The sequence below is a fragment of the Oncorhynchus masou genome, chromosome 28 (assembly GCF_036934945.1).
Source record: "Oncorhynchus masou masou isolate Uvic2021 chromosome 28, UVic_Omas_1.1, whole genome shotgun sequence".
NCBI lineage: Eukaryota > Metazoa > Chordata > Actinopteri > Salmoniformes > Salmonidae > Oncorhynchus > Oncorhynchus masou.
Window position 1 is genome coordinate 37,087,948 of NC_088239.1, and position 10,000 is coordinate 37,097,947.

Consider the following 10,000-nt stretch of genomic DNA (forward strand, 5'->3'; position numbering starts at 1 on the left):
GTGTTTGTTCTGGTTGTGTGATGCTAAAGACAAAACAAAGCAGCAAAGCTAGCAAATTGAGAAGGAAGCCACCTACAGGAACTAGAAAATAAACCTTGCACACGTGTGGAATTTGTTTAAGGGATGATCAGTCAACCTCAATAATGAACTCCTGGCTTCCCATAAAAACCCTTGCATTACAGTGTCTAGATTGTCCTTGCATTGTTTGATAGAAGTCAGAAAAACATAATTTTGTGCAAGTTTGTTTTGTTTTATTTCACTTTGTGTCCTGTAAAGGAGAGGGGAGAGAGAACCCATCGAGCACATAACATTCTGAGAACCATATGTTTCTTAGAGCTTGGTGAGAGCATGGTTGTCCTATGGTTATTTTGCATACAACTTTCTGGGAATCGTGCAGCATAGTTAAAAAAATGTTTTATATAACCTTTATTTAACAAGGCAAGTCCGTTAAGAACAAATTCTTATTTACTATGACGGCCTACCCCCAAAATACTTATTGACTCAAGATATTTCAGCTTTTTATTTTTAATTACGTTTCTAAAAACTTAATTCCACTTTGACATTATGGGGTATTGAGTGTAGATCAGTGACACAACATCTAAATTTAACCAATTTTAAATGCAGGCTGTAACAAAACAAAATGTTGAAAAAGTCAAGGGTTGTGAATACTTTCTGAAGGCACATTCCGTTCTCGGCCTCAACAAAACTCTCTCTGTCTTCTATCTTGTTAAGTGTGTTGGCCGCGCCCACTAATTGGACACACCTGATCTGATACTACCCATCCCGGATCCGGGATCGTGAATACAGCCTCAGGCTCATTAGCATAACGCAACGTTAACGATTTCTGAAAATCGCAAATGAAATGAAAATAATATGCCTGCCCTCAAGCCTAGCCTTTTCTTAACAACACTGTCATCTCAGATTTTCAAAATATACTTTTGAACCATAGCAAATCAAGCATTTGTGTAAGAGTATTGCAAGCTAGTTTAGCATTTTGCGTAGCATTTAGCACGCAACATTTTCACAAAAACCAGATAACCAAATAAATAAAATCATTTACCTTTGAAGTGTCACGCCCTGGTCTAAGTATTTTGTGTTTTTCTTCATGTATTGGGTCAGGCCAGGGTGTGGCATGGAGTTTTTGTATTGTGGTGTGTTTTGTCTTGGGGTTTTGGTGTGTATGTATTTGGGATTGTAGCTAGTGGGGTTATCTAGCAAAGTCTAAGGCTGTCTGGAGTGGTTCTCAATCAGAGGCAGGTGCTTATCGTTGTCTCTGATTGGGAACCATATTTAGGCAGCCATATTCTTTGAGTTTGCCGTGGGTGATTGTCCTTAGTGTCTTGATGTCCTTGTGCTGTGTTAGTTGTTTCGGTTTTCATTTTCGTTTATTTGTTTTGTAGTGTTTTGTATTGATTCGTGTTACGTTTGTTTTATTAAACATGGATCACAATAGACACGCTGCAGTTCGGTCCGACTCTCCTTCACCATATGAAAACCGTGACATGAAGAGCTTCGGATGTTTTCAATGAGGAGACTCTCAGTTACATAGCAAATGTTCAGTTTTTCCTGAAAGAATCTTTGTGTAGGAGAAATCGCTCCGTTTTGTACATCACATTTGGCTATCGAACCGAAAATTCAGTCACCAAAACAGTCAGTCACCGAATTATCTCCATAATATCGACCGAAACATGGCAAACGTTGTTTAGAATCAATCCTCAAGGTGTTTTTTCACATATCTCTTCATTGATATGCCGTTCGTGGAAGCCTGCTTTCCCCTCAGAATCCCATGGAAAAATACCAGCAGCTGAAAATGACGCACCAATTTCGACGGAGGACACCGGGCGGACACATGGAAAATGTAGTCTCTTATGGTCAATCTTCCAATGATATGCCTACAAATACGTCACAATGCTGCAGACACCTTGGGGAAACGATAGATGGGGCAGGCTCATTCCTGTCGCATTCACAGCCATATAAGGAGACAATGGAAAACAGAGCCTCAAAAATCCTGCTCATTTCCTGGTTGCCGTTTCATCTTGGTTTTGCCTGTAGCTCCTGTTTTAGGGCACCCACAGACAATATCTTTGCAGTTCTGGAAAATTCAGTGTTTTCTTTCCAAAGCTATCAATTATATGCATAGTCGAGCATCTTTTTGTGACAAAATATCTTGTTTAAAACGGGAACGTTTTTCATCCAAAAATGAAATTGCGCCCCCAGAGTTTCAAGAGGGTTTAATGAGTGCTTGTTTCCTTGGAATTGGGGTCTGTTTAAATAGACGAAACTTAACAGCTTTGTTTAAAAAAACATGGCATGCTTGCTCCATCCTGATGGCGCAGTGGACTAATTCCATGGATAGAGAATAAAAGATCATAGGTTTGAATATCACTGACACTCTGCTACAATAAAAAAATGCATGTGTTTGCATGATTAATGCCTAACGTGTTCACGTTACAACGCTCCCCAAGGGCACCCCCCCCCCCCACCCCCTCAACTCAAAGTGGCGCACAGAATGCAAAGATATTCTTAGAAATATTTAACCTCCACACATTAACAAGTCCAATAGCTCAAATGAAAGATAAACACCTTGTTCATCTACCCAGTGAGTCAGATTTCTAAAATGCTTTAAGGTGAAAACATAGCACATATGTATATCAAACCACCACAAAGACACAGACGTTATGTAGCCATTTTGTCAAACAAAAGATGCAATCACAAACGCAGGATTAAAAGAAAAATAATTTACTAACCTTTTGAAAATCTTCATCAGATGACAGTAATAGGACATGTTACACAGTACATTTATGTTTTTTTTCAATAATATGCAATTTATATCCATAAATCTCTGTTTACATTGACGCCATGTTCAAACAATGCTACAAAATGACCGGAGAAATTATAGATAACTCCGCCAGATAACGCCAGATAACAGCAATACACATCAAACTTTGACTAAATATACATTTTCTACATATAGTTAGAAAGATACACTGCTTCTTAATGCAATCGCTTTGTTACAGAAATAGTTAGCTATTCAATAATCTGAGACAGTGCTCAGACGTAAGCAATATTTCTCCACTATGTTGGAGTCAACAGAAACACAAAATTACAACATAAATATTCCCTTACCTTTGATGGTCTTTGATCAGAATGTAGTGGAAGGAGTCATACTTACCCAAAATAGTGTTTGGTTTAAAGTCGTGTGTCTTTGTGTTAGCAAATGCGACAAATTCCAGCTGAAATGCATCCAAAATGACTTGTGGTCTCAAGGGGTTGCGCATCAAAACTTCAAAATTACATATTATATGTCGACTAAACTGGTCAAACTAAGTGCAGAATCAAGCTTTAGGATGTTATTAACGTACAAAACAATTGGCGATTCGACCGGCGAAAAGCAACTCCTCTCAGACAATCTGGAACGAAGGAATGACCGTGTACAATTCGCGCCAGAACGCGCATCTATTTTCTCACGACACCCAGTATTTTGCCTGCCAAAAGGTCAAAGCTAGCAGGATTGCACAATTACACACTCAAATGATAGAAGACATCTTGCGGAAGACATAGAAACTGATCCCAGATCCATAGCTGGTTGGGAAGGGTGGGGGCGATGACGTCAAAGTTGGCCCAACTTTCCTGATGAGAAAAATAGTTTGGGAGATTGGCTGCCCTTTGAGTTCTGCTATACATACAGACATAATTCAAACTGTTTTAGAAGCTTTTTTAGAGTGTTTTCTATTCAATAATAATTATTATATGCATATAATAGCAATTTTGGACAGATTTTCTTCCAGTTTACTATGGGCACGCAATTCATCCAAAGGGGGCAGTATTGTCCCGAGCCTTAACAGGCTCAACAAATTAATTTCCATGGCTGCGTTTACACAGGCAGCTCAATTCCGATATTCTCTTCACTAATTGGTATTTTGTCCAATCAGATCAGCTCTGAAAAATATCTGAATTTATTTTACCAGGCAAGTCAATTAAGAACAAATTCTTATTTACAATGACGGCCTACCCCGGCCAAACCCTAACCTGGATGACGCTGGGCCAATTGTGTGCCGCCCTATGGACTCCCAATCACTGCCGGTTGTGATACAGCCTATAATCACACCAGGGTCTGTAGCGCTGAGATGTAGACTGCTGTGCCACTTGGGAGCCCAAATGATTTAAAAGAATGCAACGTGATGTCTGTGCTTTGAGTTCAAAACAGTTAAACCTTACTAATCTAGCAGAGTTATTAAAAGTCTTATTGAAGCACGGTCTCAAAATTGTATTTAATTATTTTCAAATAATATAGAATTTCTCAGAACGTCATTAAAACCTCCCAGGAAAATTTTCAGGGAACCATAGTAAAACATTCTCCAAACCTCCCTCTAACCTAAAATATTCAGTTTTACCGGTCAGGAAATGTATGGATTTCGATTCACAGCACCAATGGAAAAACAAAAGTGTACATTCCCACAACTTATAAGGAACCAAATGTGGTAGCAGAGAGAAAAATTAAATGAAAGAGTCCACAGTAGATAGAGAATATAGAGGAGAGTCACTGCCTAGTAAATTAAGGTAGGTGCAGTAATTAAGTGTTTAGTGTGGGCAGTGCTCTCCCATGTTAACACCATGCTGGGTCATTAATTGTGTAATAGAGTTAGGGGTGGGCGACGGTAAGGTAGGGGGCTGGCAGTTACAACAATCGAGCAAGAAAAAATTGATTGGCATGCGTGGCTCAGTACATCACATTAAGTCCCTGAGTTATATTGGTAATGTAGTCAATCTGGGCGCCATTGGTTGGCCCACAGCTAGAGGTGCTATACTAAGCCATCTGATCAGACGTTGATGTTTCTCTCTCTCTTCATCTCTGTATCTGTATCCCTCTATCTCGCTGTCTCTTTCTGCATGCAACAGTTTGTATCTGGCATGTTACTACCTCATAATCAGACTGCAGTGCCCTGGCCTGCAAACACTATCCCACCCTCCCAGCCACAGACTGGGGATGCCACCCAAAAGGCATCATATTTCCCTATGGGCCCTAGTCAAAAGTAGTGCACTTCATAGGGAATAAGGTGCAATTTGGGATGCAAACTGGATCTGATGTCATGTTATCACTGTCTGTTCACTAGAGTCTACTTATTAGCTCATGCTAAAAGGCTCATATTAGTTTGCTTTTAGGCCCTGGTGGCTTCTATCTGTTCTGTCTGCCTGTGTGTGCCATGCAGTCAGTGTCATCAGTCTAGCTGCTCTACCATTATCGAATTTGAACACTGATATTGTCTTTTTATGAATTTGATAAGTCCATGAAGCGCCCAAGGCCTTGAATTCCCACTGGGTTTCTGTAGAAACCTGTCATAACATGATTTTCTGGTCTTACTGGCAGTGATATGACCTCAGTTTGGGCAGGTGCGGAGATGAGAGGTGAATGTTGTGGCAGGAACTAATCTACATCACTCTCAGAAGCGTTGTCCCAAATGGCACCCCATTCCATATGCAGTGCACTAAGTTTGACAGGGCCCATAGGGAAGAGGGTGCTATTTGGACACAATACAGACTGCACTGAAGGAATGGGATTCATATCATACTTTTCAATTGCTCAGACAATACAAATTAACATCAGGGACAAGGTTGAGGAGTTTATAATTGACATGTGAACACCATGTGAACACAACACCATCAAAATCGAATCCTTCTGATCAATCCCATTTTCTCAGATGTTGACGGTGTTGTGTTCACATGGTGTTCACATGTCAATTATAAACTCCTCAACCTTGTCCCTGATGTGAATTTGTATTGTCTGAGCAATTGAAAAGTATGATATGATTCCTATTCCTTCAGTGCAGTCTGTATGGCTACAAATGTATGAGCAAATCTTATGGTATTTTGGAATAGGGGTTATTGAGGCATAGATACATGGTCATTGTTTGGAATGTGATTATACTGTTATTGGAATATAGAATATGCAGACCCATGAGAGAACGCTGGGGGTTTACAGTCTTGCTACTACGGCAGCACTGTCAATCATCTGTGAAGGACAGACGCTGGGTGTCAGAGGTTAGCTAAAACCTAAGGTAATGGGGGAAATGAAGAATATCCCAAAGAATGGAAGGTGAGGTGACCCTCACATAGAGCTGCCCGGGAGAGTAGTGTGATGAATTATGGTGTGTGTTGGTGGGGATGAAGGGAAGTGTGTGTGTGTTCATAAGCATTTATGTTCTTACATGCTTGTTCCAATGTGCATGTGTGTGTGCATGCTTATGTGTGCATGTGCTTACGTGCACAGAGACGCACGTTTCTGTGTACTTGTTCATACAGAAAGTATGCACGTTACCCCTCTTGTTACCCATGTGTCTCCACTACTCAGCCTGTTATTTACCAATGTGTCTCCACTACTCAGCCTGTTATTTACCCATGTGTCTCCACTACTCAGCCTGTTATTTACCCATGTGTCTCCACTACTCAACCTGTTATTTACCCATGTGTCTCCACTACTCAGCCTGTTATTTACCCATGTGTCTCCACTACTCAGCCTGTTATTTACCCATGTGTCTCCACTACTCAACCTGTTATTTACCCATGTGTCTCCACTACTCAGCCTGTTATTTACCCATGTGTCTCTCACTACTCATTTACCCATGTGTCTCTGTTATTTACCCATGTGAATGTGTCTCCACTACTCAACCTGTTATTTACCCATGTGTCTCCACTACTCAGCCTGTTATTTACCCATGTGTCTCCACTACTCAGCCTGTTCTCCACTTTACCCATGTGTCTCCACTACTCAGCCTGTTATTTACCCATGTCTCCACTACTCAACCTGTTATTTACCCATGTGTCTCCACTACTCAACCTGTTATTTACCCATGTGAATGTGTCTCCACTACTCAGCCTGTTATTTACCCATGTGTCTCCACTACTCAACCTGTTATTTACCCATGTGTCTCCACTACTCAGCCTGTTATTTACCCATGTGTCTCCACTACTCAACCTGTTATTTACCCATGTGTCTCCACTACTCAGCCTGTTATTTACCCATGTGAATGAGTCTCCACTACTCAGCCTGTTATTTACCCATGTGAATGTGTCTCCACTACTCAGCCTGTTATTTACCCATGTGTCTCCACTACTCAACCTGTTATTTACCCATGTGTCTCCACTACTCAGCCTGTTATTTACCCATGTGTCTCCACTACTCAGCCTGTTATTTACCCATGTGAATGTGTCTCCACTACTCAGCCTGTTATTTACCCATGTGTCTCCACTACTCAACCTGTTATTTACCCATGTGTCTCCACTACTCAACCTGTTATTTACCCATGTGTCTCCACTACTCAACCTGTTATTTACCCATGTGAATGTCTCCACTACTCAGCCTGTTATTTACCCATGTGTCTCCACTACTCAGCCTGTTATTTACCCATGTGTCTCCACTACTCAACCTGTTATTTACCCATGTGTCTCCACAACTCAACCTGTTATTTACCCATGTGTCTCCACTACTCAACCTGTTATTTACCCATGTGTCTCCACTACTCAACCTGTTATTTACCCATGTGTCTCCACTACTCAGCCTGTTATTTACCCATGTGTCTCCACTACTCAACCTGTTATTTACCCATGTGTCTCCACTACTCAGCCTGTTATTTACCCATGTGAATGTGTCTCCACTACTCAGCCTGTTATTTACCCATGTGTCTCCACTACTCAGCCTGTTATTTACCCATGTGTCTCCACTACTCAACCTGTTATTTACCCATGTGAATGTGTCTCCACTACTCAACCTGTTATTTACCCATGTGTCTCCACTACTCAACCTGTTATTTACCCATGTGTCTCCACTACTCAACCTGTTATTTACCCATGTGTCTCCACTACTCAACCTGTTATTTACCCATGTGTCTCCACTACTCAGCCTGTTATTTACCCATGTGTCTCCACTACTCAACCTGTTATTTACCCATGTGAATGTGTCTCCACTACTCAGCCTGTTATTTACCCATGTGAATGTGTCTCCACTACTCAGCCTGTTATTTACCCATGTGTCTCCACTACTGAACCTGTTATTTACCCATGTGTCTCCACTACTCAGCCTGTTATTTACCCATGTGTCTCCACTACTCAGCCTGTTATTTACCCATGTGAATGTGTCTCCACTACTCAGCCTGTTATTTACCCATGTGTCTCCACTACTCAGCCTGTTATTTACCCATGTGTCTCCACTACTCAACCTGTTATTTACCCATGTGTCTCCACTACTCAGCCTGTTATTTACCCATGTGTCTCCACTACTCAGCCTGTTATTTACCCATGTGTCTCCACTACTCAGCCTGTTATTTACCCATGTGTCTCCACTACTCAGCCTGTTATTTACCCATGTGTCTCCACTACTCAGCCTGTTATTTACCCATGTGAATGTGTCTCCACTACTCAACCTGTTAACTAACTATGCTCTAACTTACTCATATCACATACTGAACAGAGCGGCTTGCAACGACGTGTTCGTTAAACGGACATAATAAGCATAGCTGGCTAACGTTTGCAGTATTTAGTTAGCCAGCCAGCTAGTACCGTTAGCAAGTAGCCAGATGTTATTGATTTTTAGAAATCAATAACGTTACTCAAAATTGTGAGTTATCATGGAAATAAAATAACTTTAGTTACCTGTGTTTTGATTGTTGACAAATGTTCAAATGAAAAGAGCGTGCTAATGTTAGCTCGGTCGGAGAAAACTAAAATCCAGACTCACCAGTTGAAATTCTGAAAACTTACGAAAAGTCACTGTGGCTTGAACGCGACACGTCTTCGTCAAAAGAGCCAATTCTTCGGAAACTGGGAGGGGAAACACACTTCAACGGGACATAAACCATGTGGCTTCACAAAAGTGACACATTTGAGTGTTGCCAACTCGTGTTAGTTTGCATGGCCATGAAAAAAGTTGGACGCCTCGTATTGGTGACGTCACATCGGAGGGTTTGTACTTGATGCCGCGTTCAAATCAACTGGGAACTCGGTAATCTCCGAATTCCAACGTTCACGACAAAATGGGAACTCGGGGAGAAAAAAAAATATCCGACAACAAGTGAAACTCTTTTCAAACCGTCGTCCAATTCTAAATCGGGAAATCACTGACGTCACGATTGTACGTCGTATGTTTCCGAGTTCCCAGTTTTCCAGAAAGCACTATGAGCTTGGGAACATGCAGAGAAGGTATTGCCAGATGCGTCACTACAACCCAGAAAGTTAAACCACACTGGAAGCCAAATTTGAAATGGAATACATTTGAAGACGTGGATAAAATCGCATTTAAACACGATTTAAATGTACTTTCGGGAAGGGTTGTGGCCACCATTCATTTAATACAATTAAATATATACATCAGACGACATTGGGAGCTATTTCATAGTTTCCCCCATTTCAATCTTATAGTGACCCTGGTTTGGCGTTACTATTATAGGAGGAGCAGACCATCCGAAATGCCCATAAATATGATATGAAACCTGGAATAAAAATGTTATAGGACCAGTGCTTCTATAGAGAAACAAACATCACATATGTGCAGTTTGTAAGCAATGTTGTTAGACTCCATTGTATCGTTGTTTCTTCTTTAGAGAACACTGGTGAGCAACAACATCATTTTACTTCACCGCAACAACAACAACAAAAACAACCTGCTACATGTATTCAATATACACCATTTCAAATCTGACTCCCGGTGCGGTTTTACTTCCGGGCTACTATGACGCAGCTGGCGGTTCCTTGTCAATATGTGGCGAGGTGCTGACGGGTCTCTCTGTGATTTAATGGTGTCTGCTTCCCTCTAGCGGTTAATATAATATAATACACTACAGATTGGTATTTTCTTTGACCAGCAGGCGGTGATAAAGTGCTATACTACCAAAGATTATAACGCGATGTGCACCAGAGGAGGCTGGTGGGAGAAGCTATAGGAGGAAGTGCTCACTGGATGGTAATGAGCACATCAGACATATGGAAAGCACATGTTTGATATGATACA

General features: G+C 41.1%; 1 protein-coding gene across 1 annotated transcript; it reads right to left on the reverse strand.

Moving 5' to 3' along the window:
- Positions 1–251: 251 nt before the first annotated feature.
- LOC135516979 (uncharacterized) lies at positions 252–8,852 on the reverse strand. The gene is made up of 4 exons (XM_064941030.1): positions 8,755–8,852; positions 8,043–8,417; positions 7,351–7,898; positions 252–268 (listed from the first exon to the last, which is right to left on the reverse strand). The coding sequence occupies exons 1-4, from the start codon at positions 8,850–8,852 to the stop codon at positions 252–254; spliced, it is 1,038 nt and encodes a 345-aa protein (XP_064797102.1).
- Positions 8,853–10,000: the final 1,148 nt, after the last annotated feature.